The following is a 26,460-nucleotide window of genomic DNA, read 5'->3' as shown; positions in this document are numbered from 1 at the left end:
CCAGGGTTCAGTAAATGCCTGTCCAATGAGTGAATGAGTGAAGGGATGCATACAGGCCAAAACATCTGTAATTAAATGTTGGTTACTAACCTGAGAAAGAGCAGTCTGCTCTGATATATGTATGCATTTCTAATCTTTTGTGTTGTGTTTTAAGAAACTGATACTAAGGGTGTAATAAATATTAAATAATAAAATATGATCTTTACAAATTCTACTCTTGCTTCAGTAAACTAAATTAATCCTTTGTAGACTAGGTTATATAGGGTCAGAGGGTAAAGGCAAGCTTTGCAGTGACAAGTCCTACCCATAGGAAAGCTAAGAGATCCTCATTTGAGTGAAAAGTTATTGAATTTAAAGTTAAAGTAAAAAGTAAACTTTGAGTTCGTATGAAGGTAAAACAAAAATCAGCATGTGTATTAAGTTTAAATAGTTCTGTGTTTTAACTGAATAGTTTATAACTTGGCCGAAAACTGGTTTTTTAATTCTCTTGGGCAAATCCTAGCTGATGCCTGATAGTGGTATTCATTTATAGATGAGGCAGGGCCTGGCATGGGGGCTTTGACTTAGTGGATAGGAGCTGTTGCTAGGGCCGGATTAGAACGTAAGCTTCCTTGATTGTAGCCAAGACCAAAGGCTAACAGCTGGAATGTGGGGCAGCTCTGGCCCATGGGACAGTGGCCTGATCTTTCAGGGCGTCAGTCTCTTGACTGGAAAGTGAGGAGGTTGAAATGAGTAATGGGGTTAAAACCAATAACCCCATTGCTGTATCCTTGTCTTTATTCCTTAGGTCTGGTCCCTTACGCTGAATCCATGTATACACTATGGCCATCAAAAGCTATTTATTAATACACTTTATATTTCGAAGAGACTTGCAATCTGGATAAAATTGAGGCCATCCCCTCTTTTCACAATCTCCCATACCATACCCACAATACCTAGCCTTTTAGCAGCCTCTTTTATTTCTATCACATTTATCTAAGATTCTTTTCTTCCCTTGGCTGATGGTACTGCATCTGTGCTTGGGAGAGACTGTTAGTCAGCAGACGATGCCTGGGAGCCTGGGACTCCTACAAATGCCTGTGAGGCCCCTTAGATACCCACTTCATTAACACGAGCCCACCTGATGCCTCAGTGACCTTCCTAAAGTGCTCTGAATGTGGTCAGCCAGTGGACATAGAAGCATGATACTTTGAGGACAACAAACTAGGTTTTGACTTTTCTGCTTGCTAAGGCAATATTTAACTTGGAGGAACAGAAGGCTTCAGCTCAAGAGTCCTTGGTAGGCATTTTCAAAAAATTAAGAAATATGAATCTTGCTAAATGTTAATGAATTAATCATATTGCTCTCAATTATACATGTATGAATTTATTTATTTATTTTGAGAGAGAGGAAGCTAGAGCTGGGGAGAGGCAGAGGGAGAAGGAGAGAGAATCCCAAGCAGGCTCTGCACTGCCAGCGCAGAGCCCGACATGGGGCTTGAACTCATCCACCATGAGATCATGACCTGAACTGAAATCAAGAGTTGGATGTTTAACTGACTGAGCCACCCAGGCACCCTTCAATTATGTATTTAAAAATTTTTTTACCGTATAGACATACAACATTTTAATATATTATATAGCAGCATTACTGCCCCTACTATATTCAATGCTTGTAGTACATTATTCACATTTTATAGATGTTGGAACATAATCCATTTGACATTATAAAACTTTAAAGCATGGCTCTTTGAAATATGGATATCCGTTAAGAGATATACCAAGGCCTTATTGAGAAAGAAGCTGTGTATTTTACCTTTCCTTTTTTCTCCCCTCCATTTTGTTCTTTTTCAGTTAAGGTAATATAGTTTTGTAAGAAAATACAAAAAAACACAAAGAAGAATATTTTTAAAAATTGCTCTTGACTGCACCATCAGAAAATAACCTTATATGAACTTCAGTGATCATACTATACACACTATTTTATAGGCTGTCCTTTATATAAAATATGAACAGTATGTTTTTATTTAATGAAATGTCCTTAATAACTGCATGATATTTCATCCTGTAGCGGCCTGAAGCAGGCATCCTATTTCTGACTAGCTGTGACCATGTGCTCATCTCATTCCTCAGTTTCCTCACCCACCAAATGAGGATAACAATAGGACCAGCATTATATCAGTTCCAGTGAAGATTAAGCAGGTTATGACACATGATCCTTAAAACACGTAGAGCACTTACAATAATGCTCTAAATAGATACTCTTACTGAAGCATTATTATTCTATTGTTATCTATAATTTTGTTATTTTAATAGAATAATTGCCTGGCACTTGATAAGTATGCAATAAATATTATTATTAGCTATATTGTTTTCAGCTTTTAGATGTAATAATACTATGATGAGTATTTTGAAGAAAAAAGTCTTTTGCTTTCTCTTCTTACTTCCCTCAGATAAACTTGTAGAAGTAGAATTCCATCTTTGCTACGTATTGCTAAATCACCCTCCAAAAAGGTTGTGCTAGCACACACTGACTGTAGCACTGTGAGAGAGGAAGCCACCCACTTGACAGCAAGTGATGTGGTTTCCAGAAGTGCTTCATGATGGAAATGGCAGCTGCTCACATGAGGATTTTTGCAGTTCTCCAAAATCACTGACTGTTGAACAATTGGGATTTATTCAGCTTCCCCTTCCTTTTCAGTGTTTATATAGTCTTCAGACAAAGATGAAAAATTTAAAAACATGTTTATTTTTTGTGTGCTTAGTATATTAGTCTAAAGTTTGATTAAGAAGATGTTTGTATTGATATGAAAATTTAACTCGTCTATATTGTTAGGATGGTTTCCCCCAGTGAAACTAATATATGTTTCTTTATTTTTAAGAAAAAAGCAACAAGCCTTGGGAGCAGTCAGCCTTCCAGAACCCATGCTGGTGGAACAGCCCCGGCCACCAAGGTCAGTCATTTCATGAGCGTGAAATGCTCAGGCATTTAGTACCTATATATCATGGTAAGTTTTGAACAAAGTATCATTTCTGTGCTGGGGGCAGAGAGGGGAATCTAATTTCTTAATAATGGTCTGAATAATTTAAAACCTAGTAAAATCATTTATGCTACAGTTTTTCCTGGTGTATAATAAGTGTTCAATAAATATCATTATCATAATACCTATAGATAATATCAGACTTCTACACATACTGTAAGTAGAAATATACTGCTCTTATTTCTTCAGAAAATAATTTAGATTCTCTTCATGAGCATTAGCCACACTAGGCTCTCTGCTAAATGCTCTGTGTAATTATCTTCTTATTCTTTCCACAGAGTTATAATTATTATTCCTTTATACCTGAGGAAGCCAGGGCTCAGAGACTTTAAGCATCCTTGATCAGATTGAAAAGCTAGTAGGATGGAACTAGGGTTCAAACCCAAGTTTCCTGTTCAGACAAGGTCCTTGATACTTCTGGATGCCAGAAGCTCTAATCGAGCCTCCTTGGTAATACAGCACTTCAGAGCCTTATTTTAAAAAATTGTTTTTAATGTTTATTTTTGAGAGAAAGAGTGGGGGGAGGGACACAGAATCTAAAGCAGGCTCCAGGCTCTGAACTATCAGCACAGAGCCCAGTGCAGGACTTGAACCTACAAACTTTGAGGTCATTACCTAGGCTGAAGTCAGATGCTTACCCGACTAAGCCACCCAGATGCTCTTATTTATTTATTTTTAAAAGGTTATGTATTTATTTTTGAGAGGGAGGGGCATTAAGAGAGGGAGAGGGAGAATCCTAAGTAGGCTCCATGCTTACGATAGAGCCTGACACAGGGCTCCACTGTAGGATCATGACGTAAGCCTAAATCAAGAGTCAGACACTCAACCTACTGAGCCACCCAGGTGCCCCTATATAACTATTTTAAATAAGCATATTCCCTTTAAGACTGGGCAGGAGGACTTCTGCACAGCAAAACAAACCCAAGTTGTCTCTTTGCCACTTATTCTTAGCAAGTTTACCTATCCCCACTGAGCCTCAGTTTCTTCATGTATAAAATGGGGATAGGACATCTTTTGACAGATCTGCCAAGAGTCTTCAATGAAATAAAATATTTAAAACACTTATCCCTCAGCCTGGCGATTAGTAGGTGCTGGGGAAAATGTATGTCAGCTGTGACTACTCCTGTTGGCCTCACACTCTGTTTGAATGTCTAGAACTAAAAAAGATGTACTGGGGTGCCTGGGCAGCTTGGTCATTTAAGCATCTGATTCTTGATTTTGGCTCAAGTCATGATCTCACCAGCACCTTGTTTGACTCCACACTGTGAGTGTGCAGATTCTCTCTCTCTCTCTCTCTGTTTGGGATTCTTTCTCCCTCCCTCTCTGCCCCTTCCCCACTCGCTCTCGCTCTCTCTATCAAAATAAACAAACACTTAAACATATATATATTAAATAAAAAAATATTTTTAAAATGCCATATATGTCCTGTCTTTTATAGAATTGGAACCTTTATTTAACTTATGCTTAAATTATGCCTCTAAACATGAGAAACCTCAGTAGAAAACCCCACCCCTATGAGATTTAGTGGATCAGGTGGAGATGGTTTCTAAAATTTGGGATTATCTAAAGGCTTGGGGGGAGGTGTTTAGTAGATTGTGGAAATTCACACCTAGTCAGTCATTAAAAATTCTGTAAAGAATTTTGGCATCTCCCCAAACCCTGCTGTGTCTCAGGAAGCTGAGGGAGGGAGTGTAGCTGGGAGATGGAGGCATTTTAGCCACATACTTAGTATTTATTTAATGTCAGACTTGACCTTCTTTCCTTAGCTTCTAAAACATTGTCATCTCCTTACCTATGTTGTCCTCTCTCCTGTTGTGCTTTCCTGAGTTGCTTTGCTTCACCAGTTTCCTGAGTATTAGTTTCTCCAGAGTTTCATTCTTCAGTCCTCTCTTTCTCAGATCCTTAACATTTATAAAGTATTGGAACAAAAAATAAATGTATATGTTATACTTGCTTACTTCTTCCTTTGATGCCCAATTGAAAGGGTTGTAACTCAGCAGCAGCATCACTTTTTAAAAACAGGTCATTTCCTGGGGCACCTGGGTGGCTCAGTCAGTTGAGTGTCTGACTTCAGCTCGGGTCATGATCTCACGGTTTGTGAGTTCGAGCCCCGCATCTGGCTCTGTGCTGACAGCTTGGAGCGTGGAGCCTGCTTCAGACTCTGTGCCTGCATCTCTCTCTGCCCCTCTCTCACTCATGTTCTGTCTCTCTCAAAAATAAATAAACGTTAAAAAAATTTAATAAAAGGTCATTCCCATGTATCATTTAGAAAAGCTGGGTATTAGGAGCGCCTGGGTGGCTCAGTTGGTTAAGCGTCTGACTTCAACTCAGGTCATGATCTCACGGTTCGTGAGTTCGAGCCCTGCCGTCGGGCTCTGTGCTGACAACTTAGAGCCTGGACCCTGTTTCAGATTCTGTGTCTCCCTCTCTCTCTGACCCTCCCCTGGTCACGCTGTCTCTTTCTCTCTCTCAGAAATAAATAAAACATTTAAAAAATAATAAAGTTAAAAAAAAAGAAAAGCTGGGTAATAGCATTTGTGATTAACTGAAACCTTTTACTATACAATTAATTATAATGACACAGGCAACATAATATTACCCTGACACATGACATGACAAAATAGTAAATATAATTGGCAGTAAGAATAGCTTTGTTTTTCTTGATTCTTGATATACTGAACTTGAAAGTTAAGTGATAATTTTACCATTATAAAGAAAACTTTATAGCCCATCTTAAAAGTTAAATATTTAATCTGAAACTTGTCATAAGCTGTGAGATTTAGAATGGTTACCATGTATTCAGAACTGTTTTATGATTCTTTATGTAAGAACTGTTTTGTGTTCTTACAAAATGAGTAATTATGTGCATAAATAATATCACTGCCATGCAGTTCTGGGCTTGGAAGATCCAAAGCACTTAAGTGACACAGATCTTTCTAACTGAAAATAATTATCATAAGATGCTTAGCACTTAAAATTCTATTTTTGATAAATTAATAATGAGGGCTAATAAAGTTGCAGAAATTATTTATGCTCTTATTAAAGCCAGTATGAAAATAGTTGTGATCTGTAAGCAGTCATACAATTGTATTGTTGGAAGAGTTCTCAGGCAGGGTGGATTGTAACTACCTCCTCCTTCAGGTGAGGAAACTTGCATTCGGAATGTGTCTGCAGTAGGGGCACCTGGGTGGCTCAGTTGGTTAAGTGTCTGACTTCGGCTCAGGTCATGATCTTGCGGTTTGTGGGTTCGAGCCCCATGTTGGGCTCTGTGCTGACAGCTCAGAACCTGGAGCCTGTTTCAGATTCTGTGTCTTTCTCTCTGCCTCTCCCCTGCTCACACTTTGTGTCTCTCAAAAATAACAAACATTAAAAGTAAAAAAAAAAAAAAAAAAAAAAAGGGATGTGTTTGTAGTAGGCTACAGCTATTAAGATATATAGGCTAAGGTTATTAGTTCCAAGTGGAATCTACTCTATTTTAAGCCAAAAAAGAATTTTTTAAGGATTGGTGGGTAGCTTGTGGAGATCCCAAGGGCTCCAGTAGAAGGACTCTAAAGCTTCACAGCCATGAACAACACCCAGCTTCTTTTGTTGCCACCACAGCTAAGCACCTGTTGCATTTAGGACCAGATGCCAGAAACTCTGCCACCACCAATCTTCAAGACTAATGGCCTTGTCTTACACAGATTCCTTGGTCAGCAGTGATCTCTCTCTCTCTCTCACTCTCACTGGTCACTTTCAGCCTCATTCTTTTATGTGTGATTATGTGTGTCTTTTATGTGTGATTGACCAACCTAAGTCATGTGCCTCAACTCTGCTACGAGGGACCTGAGGATGAGTGCTCTGGATTCTATTTGGGAAGGTGCATATGGAGTAGGTGGGAAATTTATCAATATGTAGTGAGAGTTTTCAAAGGTGTGGCCAGCTGCCAACTGACAAATATCTACTACAGAAAGGAAAACAGGAGAACTGCCTAACTGAACCATAATATGTTGTTCAGCAATATTAGAGGGAAAAAAAACAACAACCCCAAAAGGCGTGCCTGGGTAGCTCAGTCAGTTGAGCACCCAACTCTTGTTTTTGGCTCACATCATGATCCCAGGGTTCTGAGCATGGAGCCCTGCTTGGGACGCTCTCCCTCTCTCCTCCTCTTCCCTCCTCTCTGTCTCTCCCTCTTTCTCTAAAACAAACAAACAGAAGAGGAAACAAACAAACAGAAGAGGATACAAACATTTCCCCCAGCTACAGGAGAGATTTGTGAAGGAATAAGCACCCATCAGAAAATTCTTTTGTGATTTTGCTTCTGGTTTTGCCATAAATGGCTGTGCTGGCATTAAATAGCTCTCTTCTCAGCTGCTAATTTTCTCATCCATAAGATCAGTGAGAGGCTGGATAAGCTATGTGTGTTCTGCATTCAGTGTCAGCCTTACCCCCACCGTACCCTTGGACCACATGTAGTTTGGGAGATGATTCTGTGTGTTAAGTAGGCAAGCATGCTTACTTTAATAGTTGTGTATGTATTTTAATGTGCCAAAAAATAAACTAGCACTTCAAACTCATGATCCCAAGGACCCCAGGCTAAATTAAAGGTTAAAAAGTAAATGTATTTTTTAAAATATTAAGTAAATATAATATAGCCAATTACAAATGTTATAGGCAACGTGCCAATAACCATTGGGAAAACAAGATTCAGAGCAGTAATTGTCATACTGTAATATTCATATTGAATCAGTGGGGTTTTTATTGAAATGAGTTTCTGATTCAGGAAGTCTGAAATGAGGCTGAGATGGTTTTTCTAACAAGCTCCTAGTTGCTGCTGCTGCTGCTGCTGGTCTTGCAACCACACTTTGAGTAGTGAGGATGCTGAATTGTTCTGATTGTGGGTAGTTTAGACTACCTGTACCCTAGATTACATAAACATTGCTTCTCGGGTACCTAGTCAAAAATTCTGATTCAAAAAAGTAGGGTAAGGCCCAGGATTTTATATAGCTAATGCTTACCCCCAGATGTTTCAGATGCAGAGGATCTGAGGTCCACACTGGGAGAAAGGATGAATCTCAGGGATTGGGGCAGCCAAAGACATCAGGTAATAATGTCCCTCTTCATTTCTAAGAAAAGGAGCCTCTTTCTATATGTACTGTAGTGTAGGACTCTGAAAAATTTATTTCATAACATGAATTACTCATCTGTACTCTTCAAGAGCACAGGATCACTCACCTTGGCTGAGGGAGATGTGCTAATGCTGGGGGCTATGTTACCCAGGATGCATCCCTTTTGGGGTGTGGCCCAAATAAGTCACCCTGTGCTATTTCTGTCATGGGAGGAAATGAATGTTAGTGAAACCTAGATGAGCTGAGGTTTAGTTAAAAAGAAGTTTAAAGGAAGGAAATTACTAATGATAAAAGAGGAAATTTTTAATCTGTATTTTCATTGGGAATAATTTTAAGGACAGGGCCTTCTGCTGAGGGAATTATAAAATATTAGACTTGGGGGCACCTTGGGTGGCTCAGTCATTTAAGCGACCAACTCTTGATTTCCGCTCAGTCATGATCTCACGGTTTGTGAGTTTGAGGCCCATGTCAGGTTTGTGATGACAGGGCAGAGCCTGCTTGGGATTCTCTCTCTCCCTCTCTGCTCCTTCCCTCCCTTTCTCTCAAAATACATTTAAAAATCTTAAAAAATAGATTAGACTTGGAAGGGCACTTACTTCACCAGCTTTACTTAACAGAAGTAAGTGAAAAATGAAAATCTGTAAGGTGGCTATGAGGAACACCTTGCAGAGGAAGTCAGAGGAGCCTCACCTGCTGTCTTCGTGGTGTGGGTATAAAGCTGTGCAGATGACCTCTCTGCTGGCAGTCATCTCTGCCTTGGCTGGATGCACCACTGAGTCATCGCTCAGCTGTCAGTATCTAGGCCTGAGATTTCTTTTCTACAGCCACGTCTTCCTCCAGTCACACCCCAAGCTCGGGGTCCAGAGTCTTTATTGTGACTGGTTTGTAACTTTGGGAAAAGTTGGCTTTCCAGATTTCTTTTAAAATTTCATAACTCTTCTATTAACACCATCATTCATTCTGTATTACTTGCCATTTTTCTGTAATAAAGAGCATTGCCTTTCCATTCATTCATTCATAGCAATATGGACCCATGACTTATTTTATTCATTGGCTTAAAATAATTTTATTATTATTTTGATATTTTAATTATAACACTACAATAATTTAGTAGAATTCTGACTCTTCTACGCTGCTTTTTTAAAATATCCATTATACTATTTGAAATGTATTTGCGAATCCCCGGTGATGGTCATCATTAATTTGCTTTTCAGTTTCAAAAGAGATTTTTGGGGCGTGCATTTGCGAGAGCTCCCCACTTCGCTCGCTCGCTCGCTCATTTTGGGGGAGCCACAGGGTGACGCTTGGGAGCGGTAGAGCTCTGCCATCAGCAGGCTCTCTGCACTCCGCGCGTGCCCTGCATCACCCTCGTCGTTGTTAACTTAGCCGGCTTCCGGGATGCCAGCTCGAGACGGGTGGGCGGGGCGAGCTCCTCCCTCCGAAGACCCGCCCGGAGCTCCGGGGCGGTGCCACCGGGGGCGGGGGGCGGGGTGCTGCGTGCGTTGCGTCCCGGGCCCGCTTCGCTCCGCCCCACCCCGTGCCTCTGTGGGCTGAGGCTCACGGCAGATACTCCAGGGGCCGAGCCCAGCCTGGAATGCAAACATCCCGAAAACCCCGCCGAAGTCTCTGCGCCCGGGGAGTCGGACGCTGAGTGAGTACCGATGTCGGCCACTGTCTTCAAAGGCCGCGTCTGCGTCCCAGGCGAGCGCCTGGCGCTTCGCGACCCACACTCGCACCCTGCCGCTGGCTCCCCTGGTTTGGACCTACGCTCTCACTAGTCTCTTGACCCTAAAGATGTATTTCTTTCCACATGGGCTCTAAGTTAAATTGTGTTACTCGTTGAGCCTTCCCTCCCTGTCGGTAACACTGTTGCTGGCTCTTCAGCTGGGACTGGGACTGGTGACCGGACGCGCGGTTGGGTTACAAAACCAGGGATTTGTGTGACGCGGAAAAAAGATGCAAAGAAGAAAAGCAGCAGCTGTGTCGATTTGGTTTGGCATTTTTATTTCTACGGTTAGACATCCCCCTCCCCCCTCAGCCCTCCCTGCCCTCACTACTGTGCTGACCTCCGTTTTAGAGAATGAGCTCACTCTGTATAACCTTTCCATGTACCTGATACACTCTGGGTGTGGTGTGGCATGTGTTGTAACATGTTTTAATTCTCTGTTTCCTTGAACACAACCTGAGACTGTGGTCAGATAACATCAGTGAGGGATAGTTTGTATCTGTCTTTGAACAATGCAAAGTGTTTTCGTAGAGATTTATCAATCTGTACTGTTAGGGTCCCAGTGTTTCTCAGTTAGAAGTGGGGAGAGGCTCATTCTTCATTCCTATTTTACAGCTTGAGAAAGCGAGGCAGAGAGTTTAGGAAACTGGCGGAAGGGGCAAGACCTGGCCTTCTCTGACTAGTTTTCTAGGAGCCCACCTATACAGCAGAGGAACCAGAAGGCTCAATCAGCAGCTCTGGAAAGTTTCTCCTGTGAGATGTTTTGTGCAGAAAAAAGCCTCTGCATTGCAGGGAAGGTCAATAAGGAGTGGCATCTGCTGTCCAAAGGGGGAAACTATTTTCTAGTAAATAAATACCGAGTGCCTCTTTCTGATGTTTGTGGACACTGACTTCAGCTTTTGCACACTGAATTTTTAGTATTTAAAAGGATGATTGTTACTGAGAATGTGGTGGGGAAGGGGTGGTATCTGGGTTCTGGGAGGCATTACAGAATTAAAATGAAGTAGTGACATTTAGCAAAATCATGCTGAAGTCAGAAAGGCTGCATCTGCTGACTGACGAAGAAAAGGGTATGCGGCCAATAGCAATGAGGGTGGAGTGGGAATCCATGTGTGTGTAGCAAGGACCCTTGGTGTCTATTATAAAGTTGTTGCAAACTACATAGCAGTGTTTAAGAAGCACATTAAGTATAAATGTTAGCTGTGGTTCAGTTCACAGGCTCTTAAAAAACATTAATAGTGCACAAGAAGAGTTGATTAGAGTATTAGTGGTTAATTTAGTTCCTTGATTGTTCTCTGAATTGGCCAAAGAAGGGTTCCTGTTGATATTTTTTCATTTGATAAAATCAGTCCTTTCAATTCAATAAATGTTTATTGAGCACTTACTATGTAGAAGTAACCATGGTAGATACTGTGGGAGTCAACATATATGGATCCTGTCTTTAAGTGGCTCACAATATATTAAGGAGCTAGCATTCTAGGAAGAAAAAAGTACCTAAATGAGACAGTGTAACTAATTGAGACTTAACTGTGTGATAACTTTTCATGCCTGAAGATAATTTTTTTGGAGAATATTTTATAGAGAGTTGTTAAATATGTCCTAAGAAACTATACAGTCTGGTAGTTAAGAGGTCAAGCTCTTACTTTCTTAATCTGTAAAATGGGCATAATAAATGAGGATCGACCTCATTGCTACATTATTATCACATTATGTGGTATTTAGCTCATGTATAGAATATAGTAGTTTTCACTAAATGTAGCAATAACTATTACTACTCTGTTCTTACACAGTTTAAACTGATTTGTTCTTGTTTGAAACCTATTATGGTCACTTTCTAATAATTGATTATTGCCTAGTGTAGGCAGGAGAGCACTAGTGCAACTAATGCAACAACATCACCTTGCTAACAGGATTGTGCACAGCCACCACCCAAATCTCCAGTGTCCATGTATATGGACTAGCTCAGAAGTCATCATGTCTTAAGAGATAATGTAAAGTACCCTTAGAAATTGGAAATAATGGGACTGAGCAATTAGAGCTCTCCATAAAAATAGGGTAGCTCATTTGTTTTTAACCAGAGGAGTTAGCACCCAATTAAAAGGTATTTTAAAATGTGTGAGAGTGGTTTTGGTGATGCTTTAGCGTTCACTGGGAGAAAGACAGTTTTGTCCACTTAAGAATTGTCAGCTCCCCCTCCCCAAAGGAATTGTCAGCCCACATGTCAGTAGTACCCTGTTGAGAAACATTGTATAGCTGACATTTTTAAGTTAAACGCTATTCTCATGGGGGCGCCTGGGTGGCTCAGTTTATTAAGCATCCCACTTAGACTCTGGTCGTGATCTCATGTTTCCGTGGTTTGAGCGGGCGTCAGTTCTGTGCTGACAGCTCAGAGTCGGGGTCCTGCTTTCAGATTCTGTGTCTCCCTCTCTATGTGTCCCTCCCCGACTCGCATTCTATCTCTAAAAAAAATTTAAAAAGTTAAAAAAATAAAAAGCTATTCACGTAGTAAACATGCAGTGCCATTGTTGGTGACAACCATTGTACTTTCCTAGTATGCAGATTATTAATTCCATATATCAAAAAAACTATAGGATTAAATATGTTTCTCTTAGAAGGTCACACACATTGGTGCTAAAACACATATTCCAGACTCATACAGTCTCCCAAATGAGTGTTGCGAGGTACAGTGTAGAAGGAGACATAAAGATATATATGTATACAGAAGAGCATAGATTGTGGGTTTTTTATTTACACCAGACCAACCAATTAGTTCACACTTGGGAAAAAGTATGTAATTCCACTAAGTAGTAATAGTACCTTAAAGATATATTACTGATGGATTCCTAAGGAATGAAAAATGTAACTGTCATCTAAGTAATTAGATGAAATCTAACTGCGGAGATTTGTTAAAGCACTTTAAAGAGAAGGTTATTGGTCTTCAGACAGAGAATGCAGGCCAATAGGGTAATTCCAGGCTAATCCATAGCCCTAGGGATCTCCTAGTTCTTGTCTAGGATGTGCTGTACCCCCTTGGCATTCTCTAAGACAGTGGTTCATGCTGTGTAGTCTGGAGAGCATTTGCATCAAATTAACCTGGGATATGTAGTTAAAAATGGAAAATTTCCAGGCTCTGTCTCAGATGTACCCAGTCAGGATCAATGAGAAATCTACGGCTTAATGAACTCTATAGATAAATTTGTATACCTGGGAAGTTTGGTAACCACTGTTCTAAGAACAGTGTAAGTTGGACTCTACAGAGCCTTTCTAGAATCCATCATCTTCTGGCGTTAGCAGTACAGTAATTTCAGTGAATTTACTAAAAATCCTATCTATCCACAGGAGCTCGGACTTCTGAATCATGCTGAGGTTCCCCCATGAACTGAATTGATTTAATGTTTGTGATGCACAAGCAAGGGCCTAGAGCAATTCCATTTCACTCAGAATCGCCCTGAGATGGAGGCTAGTTTAGTATGCAAGCATACCCTTTGGACCCTGTAAACTTTGGATTCTGTAATGGGTTGAGGTCCTCTGCACAGTGATGCAAGTATAAAGACCTAGCTTAGAACCTTGGAGCCTCTGGAGTTGCTCTGAACAGAGTTGTTAGTGGAGGGGGCAGAGAACTGTTCCCACAGAGAAACCAGGGACTCAGGCTACTGCGTGTAGTCTGCCTTTATCATCTATACTAAGAGGGTGGACAGAGAGGGTAGCATAAAGTAGGATAATTTGCACATTTTTCAGTTATATGTGCTTTTTGTATTTCCTCCTTATGAAAAGAGAAAATTGTGTTTATATCAAGATGATAAATAAAATCTTTTTATATAAATCCATTACTATAGCTAGCCATCATTAGAATCCTGGAATATAAATATTCTGCTAAAATATATACCTTGCATGCTTTGACACATGCATCTTTTCATAATATTTTATTTACAGAGATGTATGAGAAGGGTTGGTTTATAGCAGCGATTTGAAACAGGAAGCCAGAGTTTTAATCTTCCAGGATTCTTCTCCTTTTGTCACCATCTCTTTATTTAACTCTGTCTTTATTTAATTTATGTTAAAATATATCCATTATATCTATGTATTTGGAATAGAAAGGGGTTCTTTCAGAATTCAGACTAAATTTTTTAGGCATACACAGTATTTTAAATGTTTGAAAGCCTTTAGATGGGGAATGTATGTTCTACTTTGTCACAAAGCCCATTACCCTGTCTTCATACTGACCTACCAGAAAGACTTATTCACCTCACCTATCACATAACTTTCTTTTGAATTTTAGACCCTAGTCTGCAAAGTTAGACAAATAAAATTTTCTGAAAATTCAATTAGTCATTTGAAAATTGCATCCATATAATATATATTTGGGGAGGGCTTGTGTGTGTGCACATACTTAACAGCTGAGGTGTATACTGGATGTGTGTTTCATTAGTTTCTCCATAGGCCCCAAATACTTTAAAATGACAGCAATATTGGGATTAGTGATGTCTATAGCATAGTCTTGACTTACAGCATTAAGAAAGGTGTTAGAGGTATAATCACAAGTGTCAAGTGTCTCTGGTTTTAGAGCCATAGACTGGAGAGGACAAATATTCTTGAGGTATGGCAAGGCTGCCTTTGTAGGGAGCATCCAGACTCTTCATGAACTTAGATGGCAATATCAGCACCAAAAATCTTCCTTTAAAAACTGGCTAGAAAATACTTTTGCAAAATAATTCTGTAAAACTATCCTAGTATCTTATGTTGTCTGTTTCCTTTCTTTTGACCTGATTAAAGTATGAAGAGATTAAGTCTGTCACCAGGAAAAAAGTGCCAGTGAATAATAGATGGTAGAAAACCGTGGTTATTTCACTGACCCACTATCAAACCGTCTTGTTTTAAGCTATCTAAAGCAGTGATTTTCAGTGATAAGGAGGTTAAAAATCACCTGAATCACAGCTTTTCAGTGTACAGTATGTACTCTTCTTCTCTTTCCCATAAATTTCTGAGTGTTCGTTGACTCCCTGTATCCATACTGTCTTTGAGTGACCTTACCTGGGCCAAGGACCACTGAGCTAAGATGTAAAAGCTTGGCCAGTTACATTTGCCCAATGGTTTGACATAACATTGATTGCCAGTAATCATTATGCACGTTTCTAGTCTAGAATGTTTAAATAATTATGAATTCGGGTATATTTTGCATAAATTTTCAGTGTTTCAAATTAGTGATCCTTTTTTCCATGGCAGTATTATAAGACTAAATTAATTATTTTTCATGTGCTAGTTTAATCTCGAGTTTTAAAGAATCAAGTAATTAATCACTGTTTGGGATTTTAGCCATAAAGTGTCTACATGTCTAAGAATTAATGTACTCCTTTGCTGAATATTCATAGATCAAAAAGGAAAGGTTAACTTCTTTTGGCCATTTAGTTTGAGTGTTCCCTTGCTTTCAAAAATCTTTTAATTATTGCAGTGATTGGTGCTGAATTATTCTCAGATAATGTTCTTGTGTTAAGACAGGATTCCTAGTCTTGGAAATTAAAATTGTTTCCTTCTCTAGCCTTTCTGAGAATCGTATTCTTACACCTCTTCAAATATTTCCGAAGCTTGAATGTGATAAAGAGTGATATACCTGTTTGCAACTAAAATATTTGCATAATACTCCAGTTGATTTCCAGTTGAACTGGTGGTAAACCACATCTTCTCTGTGTATGTATAACTACATTCTCCACATTCTCCTATAGACCAGTGAACTGAAAGTTTGCTTACCATTCAAAATGGAGAGACAATCAATAGGAAATAAATAAAAGCTTAAGAAAGAACATTCTAGCTAGTGCTGATAATCTGAAAATAATTCTAGAATGCTCTGGGAGAGGGATTAGGTCCAACAGCATGGATATAGTTTGGAGAAGCTTTCCAGCTAGATATTTAAAAATAAAGGGGAAGAGAAGGGAACTAACCATTTATTAATTGATTGAAAAAGTGCTTTGCTAAGTGATTTACCTAGGGTTTCATTTAATCCTTTTATGAGTTGCATATTTTGTGAACCTGGATGGCCCAGTTGGAAGACCATGTGACTCTTGATTTCAGAGTCATGAGTTCAAGCCCCATATCGATTGTAGAGATTGCTAAAAAATAGGTAGTTTAGATAACTGAGAGAGAAATGTGTATCTAAATTCAAAGAAGCACTAGAAATCAATATTGCGTTCTCTATTGTTATGCTCTATATCTTAACACGGTTGAAATTCACTGATGGATGAGGTTTCCTGTTTATATGAAAGAGAGTATTGTACACTGATTGGAATTAGCAAATAATAGTTTTGTTGACAGAGTTTCTTGAGACTTTTTAATGGGCAGTAGAGAAAAGATAAATTAGCCATCTTTGAATGTGGTGAAATTTTTAAATTATAGGATTAAATAGTATATAACTGAGAAGTTCCTTATGTAGGAAATTGAGAACTTTTTACTTAGATAAGCTGCAATGTTCATATTTTTACATCAGTTTCAAATGAAGCTTACTTTAAAATCTTCTATTCCATTGATTTTTTTTATGAACTTTTTTTTTTTTTAATTCAAGTTAGTTAACACACAGTGTAGTCTTGGCTTCAGGAGTAGAACCCAGTGATTCATCTCTTACGTATGACACCCAGGGCTCATCCCCAAAAGTGCCCTCCTTTTGTAAAAAAATATTTTAATGTTTATTTATTTTTGAGAGACAGAGAGAGACCTAGTGTGAGTGGGGGAGGGGCAGAGGGGGAGAGAGAGAAAAGAGCAAGAGCTAGAGAGAGCGGGAGAGGGAGGAAGAGAGGGAGGGAGAGGGAGACACAGAATCTGAAGCAGGCCCCAAGCTCTGTCAGCGCAGAGCCCAATGTAGGGCTCAAATTCACAAGCCATGAGATCATGACCTGAGCTGAAGTCACGCCTAACCGACTGAGCCATCCAGGTGCCCCCCCCAAAAGTGCCCTCCTTAATGCCCACCACCCACTTCACCCATTCCCCCACCCCACCTCCAGCAACCTTCAGTGCGTTCTCTATATTTAAAAGTTTGTTTTCTATATTTAAAAGTCTCTTTTTATCTTATTTTTCTATCCCTTCCCCTATGTTCATCTGTGGAGTTTCTCAAATTCCACATATGAGTGAAATCATATGATATCTGTCTTTCTCTGACTTATTTTGCTTAGCATAATGTCCTCTAGTTCCATCTACATTGTTGCAAATGTAAGATTTCATTCTTTTTCATTGAGGAATAATATCCCATTGTATATAATACCACATCTTCTTTATCATTTTGTCATTTGATGGACATTTGGACTGTTTCCATAATTTGGCTGTTGTTAAAAGTGCTGCTTGTAAACACTGGGATGCATGTGCCCCTTTGAATCCGCATTTTTGTATACTTTGGATAAATTCCTAGTAGTGCAATTGCTGGATCATAGGGTAATTCTATTTTTAATTTTTTGAGGAACCTTCACACTGTTTTCCAGAGTGGCTGCACCAGTTTGCTTTCCCAAGAACAGTGTAAAAGTGTTCTCCTTTCTCTGCATCCTCACCAACATCTGTTGTTTCCTGAGTTGTTAATTTTAGCCATTCTGATAGGTGTGAGGTGATATCTCATTGTGGTTTTGATTTGTATTTCCCTGATGATGAGTGATGTTGAACATTTTTTCATGTGTCTGTTAGCCATTAGAATGTCTTCTTTTGAAAAGCGTTTATTCATGTCTTCTGTCCGTTGATTTTTTTTTTTTCTGTAGGAGGAAGTGGGATGAAATGCAGTGAAAGGTAGTATTGTTACTTTTCCCATTTTACAGACAAGGAAACTGAGGGGAATCACAATTAAGGAATCTGCTGATTTCTTACAACTGGTAGCAGAGGTAAAATTCAAACTCGTGCCTGGCTACAGAGCCATTATCCTAACCACTCAACAACACTACCTCTTTAATTGAAAAGATTAAAGTTGCTGTCACTAGACATTTGTGAAATTGTTTTGTTTATGTAGTTTCCAGAATGACATTTGATTTCATTTCACATTTTCATTTTGATTATTGGAAAATAAGCTTGGACAAGGGAACCTTGTTATAATTCCTATTTTTTAAGTCTTTTTAAAAAAATGTTTTATTTTTGAGAGACAGAGAGCGCGTGAGCTCACCTGAGTGGGGAAGGGCAGAGAGAGGTGGACAGAGAATCAGAGCAGGCTCTTCCCTCACAAGCAGGGAGCTGGAAACAGGGCTTGAAGCAGGGCTCGAACTCACGAACTGTGAGATCATGACCTGAGCTTAAGTAGACGCTTAACTGACTGAGCCACCCAGATGCCCCTGCTATTTAAGCCAACTTACTTACATGGATTCTGCATGTTCTCCCCCAGTTAAGAACATGCTTCACTGGGAAGCTGGATGGTCATGTGATAGGCTTGTATTTCAGTTCCCGCATGAGTGGTTTGGTCTCCATATTTCTTCATAAGCTCCTTTTCATTTTCTGTTAGAGTCTGTCATCCTTGTAGAGATTGAGGTTCACAGTTGATTTTGGGACTCAGGAAAGTTCTCAAGTTCTCTCACTCTTCATTAAGTACATGTCTAAGGAATGAATTTGAAAGCCCAATGGAAGCCAGGCTGAAAGGCTCTGAGACAGCTGTTCAGCAAAGCTCAGAATTGTTTTATTATACAGTAATCGTATCCTCACTAACCATATATGCATTAATGAGCCATAATCCTTTAGGGTTTGTACAAATCTGTGCTCCTGCTACCAAGAGTCGTCTTCCTTGACTGATTGGAACTTAGGTCTAAACAGGCTATACACTTGAATCCAAAGAAAAGACAATAATGTAAAAATAATATTACTTTTTTTTCCTTAAGGCAAGTGACATATGTGTGTAACTTCTCCAAGCAGTGGTTACCACAGAACTGCTCTACCGTTGTGAGAGTGAAGAAAGAGAAACTTTTGAGCCTGCTGGTATTCATAAAATTTTTTAAAATCACTGATTTGAATTCCTTCGTATGTGCCAGGCACTGAGCCAAGTACTTTATAAATGTGCCGTCATTTAATCCTCACTGTTTTTATACCCATTTCAACAAACTAAAAGTTGAGCAGCTTGTCTGAAGTTACACAGCTGGAATTAGACCCCAAGTCTATGGGACTCCAGGGGCCAACCACCAGTATTTCCCATTTGCACATCTGTCATTGGGTACATTATTTCATAAGTTTCACATCATTATAGCTAGACTATTAGAGTTGCTGATCTTTAGAATATTCAAGCCTGACATTTTACTGATGAGGAAACTGTGTTCCAAAGAAGACTCAGTGTCACAGAACTTCTCAAGAGCAGTCAGTCTGAACACAACTGGAGAAAAAATGCTGCCTTTCTACTCGTTGATGACTGAGCTAAGCTGTGTGGCATGCCCTTTTCCTTTGCCCACAAAATAATTATCATTCCAAAAAAAACAGAAACACTGGAAAATTGGAGTTTGCAACGCAGTGAAAGTTGCCTTGCACCAGGAGCTCAACTTCATACCTTTTGTGTATTATTTTTGAGTGTTTGTGGTTGTCCAGTGTCAGTGCTTATAATCAGATGCTTTCAGGGTGTGGCCAAAACTTCTATAAACTCTGGCGTGGATTTAGCTCACAGATCAGCTGTGGCTATTGTCCTGGTTCCCAGGCAGTGTTTGGATGTTTATTTTGAGGTCTGCCCACGTGTTGCATCACAGGCCAAAACTACATGTGCTCTTCACTTTCCAGAGCAAGGAGAGCTCAGGCTTCTATTTTTATCTTAAGTATGTGTGTCCATTTTAATATATTTCATGAATGTGCAGTGTACTCAGTTGAGATGGAATCATCTTGTTTTCTGCAGATAGTGTTCAGATTGCCTCATTTCTCAGTACTCTACTTATTTAGCCTATTCCACTCTGGACTGAATAGCTCTTTCCACTTCTGAGTCTTGCTCAAGCTGTTTTGCTCACTTGGAGTCACTATGCTGGCTCAGCCCCCATCTCCATTTTTTTTTAAATTCAAATACAGTTTATTTTAATTTTTGAAGAAAGGAGAGTCCACTTATTATGGCAAAGTTGATCATCATTACTGTCATGTTTGCACTCAAATCCAAGCCCTGGCACTTCTTAACTGTATAATCTTAGATAAGTCACCTAACTTTTCTGAGCCTTAGTTTTCTCATTTATAAAATGCAGATAATAATGGTTACTTCCTAGGGTTTTATGAAAATATACTGAAATCAGACACACAAAATGCCTGTCACAGTTCCTGGTGATGGAAGATTCTGTGGTCCCCACCTGGCTGGTTGATCAGACTATAAATAATAGTTTCAATCTCTTTTATGAAGGCTTTCCTAACCATCTTCCAAACACGCATCTCAGAAATAGTGTCCCTCTTCTGATCTCTTGTAACATCATGTTATGCTTAAAATCCTATCACAGTGGTTCTTATCTCGTATTACATAAATGCTGGGTGTAAGTTGGTGTCATAAGGAGATCTGCATGTTCTCCCCCAAAGAGAAGGCTCTACTTCATTCATAGATGATCCATTGTTTATGTTTCATTGGAATCATGTTTTGTGTCATGATTAAACACTATTGTTAGGTGACTGTGTTGAAGGCCTCCTTAAAAGCACTATTATTATGCTAAATAATTAGACATTGCAAGAATATATTCATGATGTGACAGCATGGCAAACAATAGACTAATTTAAACCTCTGAATATTCATTTCCTGAAGTGAATAATGTGTCATTACAGACAGAAAAATGTAAACCTGGGTCCATAAATGGGACTTCTGTAGAATGTCAGTGCTTTCCTTAGAAAGCCCCTCTTCAGGGGCGCCTGGGTGGCTTAGTCGGTTAAGCGTCCGACTTTCGCTTAGGTCATGATCTCGCAGTTCGTGGGTTCGAGCCCCGCGTCGGGCTCTGTGCTGACTGCCAGCTCAGAGCCTGGAGCCTGTTTCAGTCTGTGACTCCCTCTCTCTCTGACCCTCCCCTGCTCACGCTGTCTCTCTCTCTCTCTCTCCTAGAAATAAAACATTAAAAAAATTACTTTAAAAAAAGAAAAAAAAAAAAAGACAGTAATTCCTTTAAAAAAAAAAAAAAAAAAGAAAGCCCCTCTTCAGCTGCCTTTTGTTTGTTCCAGGTGTTTTACAGGAAGCAGCTTAGGGCTGTGTGTGTGTGTGTGTGTGTGTGTGCGCTTTTTAAAGTTGTACAACTCCTAGTTGAAGACAATGGTGATGGAAATGACTAGACGTTTAAATTATGTTTTTCTAACCAGTTTTCTGACTTGTGCTTTGAATAACATTTCTGATGATTGAGTAAAACTTATGTAATATTTCTTTTGAGCCACCAGATAATACTCTTGTGTCTATTCATGCACAAATTCATAATTTATTTAACAAATACTTGTTAGGCGACTGTTGTTGCCAGGCTCTGGGGATGTGTAGCAACTGAGACAGGCATGGCTCCTGACCTTGTGGAGTTCAAGTTCAGGTCTGTCTTTCTGGTTTTGTGAGGAAAGAACTCTTATAAAACAATCCATTATTTTCTTTCTTGTGTTTCTCTGTGCAGGGAAAAGTCTTCCTAGGCATTGGGAATAGCAAAGTGAGAGGCTCAGAGGAGGATAGGAGCATGAAGGTGATGGTGGTGATAATACTAACTAGCATTTGCCCAGTGTTTACCACTTGCCAAAGCAATGTTATAACTGATATTAACCCGAGTGGAGTGAATATTGTTACCGTTCCCATTTCACAGATGAGGACACTGCGGCACAGTAACTTGTTTGAGATTGCACACGAAATCAATGTCAGCTGAAATTCCACCAGATATTCTTGAGCCCAGAGCCCCCTCTTATACTCTCAGCCAGTAAATTATGCTGCCTGATGAGGTGCCTGGGAGACAGGAAAGACACCATTTTAGCTGTAGGGGAGATGTGGTAGGACTCATGGTGAGAGAAATAGTGGAATAAGTAAGTTAGGCCAAATAATGGCGAATCTAAAGTTGAGGCAGAAGACATTGGACTTTCCAGGACACAATGGAAAACCATTGAGAGCTTATGATTTCATCACAGTGATAACATGGTACACTTTTTTTTTTCTTCAAATAAACTAGGGAGCCATAGAGAAAGAATGGGGAGCCGGAGAATAGGGTAGGATGGAGGGTGGGGGAGCAGGGCATGGAAACTATTAGGAGGGCCGTGATGTAATCCAGGTGTGGGAAGTATGTGATTAGACCGGGAGTGTGGGTGGCAATAGAAACGGCAAGGATACAGTAGTGACGAGGACTGGAACCAGCGCTGGGCCTGAGCCCAGGTGATTCAGGGCCAGATGAGTTCCCTACATTACATCATTTGGCACGTCCACAGGCAGGTGGTCTTACAACCATTTCTATGGCTGTGGGAATGGGGGCTACAGGGGGTTAATGTGGATTAGCAAGTGCCGGAACAGGGAGTTGAGCCTGCATCGCCTTTCCCAGTTTCCTCATTTTAAGGTAAAATAAGATAGTCAGGTGTCAAAGTAAGGGTTGCTGAAAAGGTTTAGAGAATTGTTCACATAATAAATGGTTAAGTCAAGGGAGAAATCAGCTTTCTTTTTTATTTTTAATGTTTTTTATTTATTTTTTTAGAGTCAGAGAGAGGCAGCCCAAGCAGGGGAGGGTCAGAGAGAGAGGGAGACACAGAATCGGAAACAGGCTCCAGGCTCTGAGCTAGACCTCAGCACAGAGTCTGATGTGAGGCTCGAACCCACGCACCGTGAGATCATTACCTGAGCTGAAGTCGGATGCTTAACCCATTCAGCCACCCAGGCGCCCCAAAATCAGCTTTCCGAGGAAGCAACAATGTAAGAGAGAAGGCAGAGGGCTTGTGGCTGAGGATGAAAACACAGAAGAATGGAGCAAGTGGAAGAGGCTTCCTGAAGGAATGGATCATGGGGATGAGAGAGCACAGAGTTACTCTGGCACAACAGCCGTGAAGGAGAGGATGGTCAGGGATTCAAAATGGATCTGCGGGTGTGTCAGCAGGTAGAAGAGGCATATGCATACATTTGGCAGGTGTTCTAGTAACTCTCTGCAGCAGAGTTAGGCGGATGTGGCAAGGGGGATTCTTGCCAGGGAGGGGTGGGAACAGGAAAATGGGTCAGGTTCAGGGGCACCTGTTGACTCATCTCCTGGCCCGCTGTCTGTACCACGCCAGCCAGGGCTGGGAAGAGGGTAAGGTGAGGCCAAATGTCCTGAGGGGAACTGGGGAAGACTCCCATAGGCTACCTGGCAGCACCTACAAAGAACTGAAAGGCTTCGGGCAGCCCTAGGCAGGGGAGGGAACTATATTTTGTAATAGAGAACTAAGGAGCTGAGGAAGTAATTTTTCATCAACCAGATTTAATGGCAGCAGAACGGATGAGCAAATCCTCTAGGACCTAACCCTCCTAAGGGAGCCCTTAGCTGGCCCAGTATGACCCATTCAGCAGGGTCTGTGGGTGAACTCACAACCTTCTGCAGTTGCATCCAGCACCACACACTGGTTGAGATTGATACTTACCAGAAACCCTGCAGAATAAAGGAAAAGCCGTGGCCAGAAACCTGCAATGAGTAAGAGTGAGGTCAGCAGATGAGTGTACCTAACAGACCCCTCTTATAAAGGGACCCCCATCTAGTGGAGGTGACCATTCCTGAGGTTGAATTATGTGGTTACCTGAGTGTATAAAGTGCTGGAAGTAGACAAGGAAGATGCCAGTCAGGACTGCTTGTGGTGGTTGTGATGCTGGAAGTTACAATGCTGGGGCTGAGAGCTAGTGAGATGCACCTAAAAGGAAGGGCATACTGTAGGGTTTGGATATTTTGGGAAGAGAAGCATCCCAACCAGTAGGATTTGTGTGAATAAAACCAAGGGAGCAGGTAGTGAGGTGTACTTTGAGGAAAGGATAGACTGGCTGCCTAAAGCTGCTATTCTACATTGGGAAATGGGGAAGGATTTGAGCATGGGGGTCTTTGAAGGCAAGAGAAAGGATTTCTGTGTGATGCAGTGGGCAACAGGAGTCACCGCTGGTTCTACTTCGGATGGAAACTAATGGGTGAGAGTGCCAAGTAGGGAGATTAATCTGTCCAGAGTAGGTAAGAGAGCCAAAAATCTGGACTCTGGGAGACCTTTGCAAAAATATATGTGAAAAAGAAAAGTTTCTATTTTCCAAGGATCTTAAAAGCTACCATCTTCCCTATCCCCCCCGCCCCCCATTTATAATCGTTTCCTGCAGTAAACTTCCAAATCCATTGCTGTATCAAGTAAATAAATTTAAAGAGATTTTGTTGAATAATGCCAGAAAATTCATGCCACATTGATTAAGTAAAGAATTCAATATTTTTTTCTAGGTCACATTCACTCTTAACCAGTACTGGTTTGTGTTAATGTAACTTGATGATACAGCAAGATTATTTGAGGTGGGCCTGAAGCTGACGTAGAACTCAAACATTTGTTTTACCACATAAGATTCTTTTCCTACCTCTGTTAGAGCACTGCAGTTGTAACATAAACCTACTGTCTCTCTTTGTGAACTCCAGACTCTTAGAAGGCTGAGATGGTGTCTTCCTCATTGTGTATACTCAGCCCGCAGTTCATTGCTTTTCAAATAGCAATTGTTGAATGGCTAGGTGGAGAATGATTATAACAAGGTACTTGTTCTCTGATCTTTGTTATGTTGATTTATGCTTTAAGTTTATAAATGATGACTAATACTCTGGGATATGCAGAGATTTGTGTGGGCCATTTGGAATGGAGGGTATGATAATAGCTATCCTTCACTCTGACTGACAGCACACAGAGATGTTTTGGTATGTATGAGCACTGATTGTGCTTTTTTTGTTATTGTTGTTTATTTATTTATTTTGAAAGAGAAAGAGAGTGTGCTAGAGGGAGAGGACCAGAGAGAGAGAGAGAAAATCCCAAGCAGGCTCTGCACTGAGTCCAGTGCAGGACCTAAACCCATGAACTGTGGAGATCATGACCTGAGCTGAAACCAGGAGCTGAACAGTTAACCGACTGCACCCCTGATGGTTGTGCTTTAAAATTGGCTGTCCCTTGGGGCACCTGGGTGTCTCTGTCCATTAAATGTCCGACTTTGGGTCAGGTCATGATCTCATGATTCATGAGTTTGAGCCCTGTTTCAGGCTCTGTGCTGACAGCCCAGAACCTGGAACCTGCTTCAGATTCTGTGTTTCCCTTGCTCTCTGTCCCTTCCCCACTTGTGCTCTGTTTCTGTCTCTCAAAAATAAATAAATGTTTAAAAAAAAACATTGGCTGTCCCCTGATGTTAACAGGACTGTCCTGTGGTAGTCCTGCAGCAGAAAGTCACTGGCTTAGAATTCAGGTGGCCTACGTCCCAGCCCTGGCACACATAGCTCAAAAGGCCCCTCCAGCTGCCCAGCCCCCCCACCTTTGCCTGGGTGATACCCTCTTATACTTTAATGACCATGTCACTTCCTTAGCATCAGCTGTCCTGATCATCTCCTGAACTAATTCTGGTTGCCAAGTCTATGTTTTTATGGGGGCCTCTGATTTTCCTTTATAGCACTTATCACAAGTAATTATTGCAGTGATTATTCTATTAGTGTCCCGTCTGATAAGGCTGAAAGTTCCGCAGTGGCAGGAACATGTCTAGCAACCGCACCACCGTGTTCCTTTGTCCTGATAGAGTACCTGGCACAAACTTACTCTGGGTAAATACGCACAGAGCCAGTAAACTGGGGTAGATTTGACAAGACACTTATTACCCTCTGTGAGCTATCTTTTTCTTTACCTGTTTAAAACCACATATTAAGGTTTATCTTTAAAGTTCTTCAAGTTAAAGGCTTATGGATAAAGTCTTCAATAACAATCAATTATTCACATACATGATTAGAAATTTAAATGGTACAGAATTAAAATGAAAATGTATTCAGTCCCTTAACCAGAGAAAGCAAATGTTAAAAGTTCATTGTCTTAACACATGGAAGAAAATAGAGCAAACCACAATTCACCAGAGTTGAATGGATTCACAGTGGGGTGGGATTATTTTCTTTATTTTCCGATACCATGAAGTAGCTTTCCTATTTCACTTTCAGAATGTTTAGTGCCTCTGTGATGGGATGGAACTTTCATGGAGGGATCTGTGCTGAGAACAGGTGTGGTCAAAGCATTCACCTAAATTCCTGCAATAACCTGCTCCATGCTTGTTTTTTTTTTTTTAATTTTTTAACATTTTATTTTCTTTTTGAGACAGAAAGAGACAGAGCACGAGCTGGGAAGGGGCAGAGAGAGAAGGAGACACAGAATCTGAAACAGGCTCCAGGCTCTGAGCTGTCAGCACAGAGCCCGATGCTGGGCTCGAACACACGGACCTAGAGATCATGACCTGAGCCAAAGTAGGATGCTTAACTGACTGAGCCACCCAGGTGCCCCACTCCATGCTTGTTTATAGCCATACCTGTAGCTTTCATTGTTCTTGGGTGGGGGGGACTTAGAAAGTCTTCTTTATAGGATTTGAGGGTCACATCCAGCTGTTGCTTAATAAAGGAGTAAGGCAGATGGGAAGTTCCCAGGCTGTGTGATTTCAGGAACATTTTAATGAACAGAGGTTTAGAAATAATGTTTACTTAAGGATTTGCAGCTTAAAAGCACT

At 40.5% G+C, this 26,460-nt stretch overlaps 1 protein-coding gene across 7 annotated transcripts in view; it reads left to right on the top strand.

Moving 5' to 3' along the window:
* CAST (calpastatin) overlaps positions 1-26,460 on the top strand; it is a 105,383-nt gene that overhangs the window by 30,003 nt on the left and 48,920 nt on the right. For 5 of the 7 annotated variants that reach the window (XM_039239386.1, XM_039239390.1, XM_039239385.1 and 2 more), the window contains exon 3: positions 2,862-2,933. In XM_039239386.1, the coding sequence (XP_039095317.1) occupies positions 2,862-2,933 (72 nt within the window). Of the gene's footprint in view, positions 1-2,861; positions 2,934-9,662; positions 9,780-26,460 lie in introns of those variants that run through there. The other 2 variants (XM_039239392.1, XM_039239391.1) reach the window with 1 other exon arrangement.

The sequence above is a fragment of the Hyaena hyaena genome, unplaced genomic scaffold, assembly GCF_003009895.1.
Source record: "Hyaena hyaena isolate Hyena2069 unplaced genomic scaffold, ASM300989v1 scaffold_156, whole genome shotgun sequence".
In the NCBI taxonomy this organism is placed as follows: Eukaryota; Metazoa; Chordata; class Mammalia; order Carnivora; family Hyaenidae; genus Hyaena; species Hyaena hyaena.
This window is presented reverse-complemented; position numbering and strand designations above follow the sequence as displayed.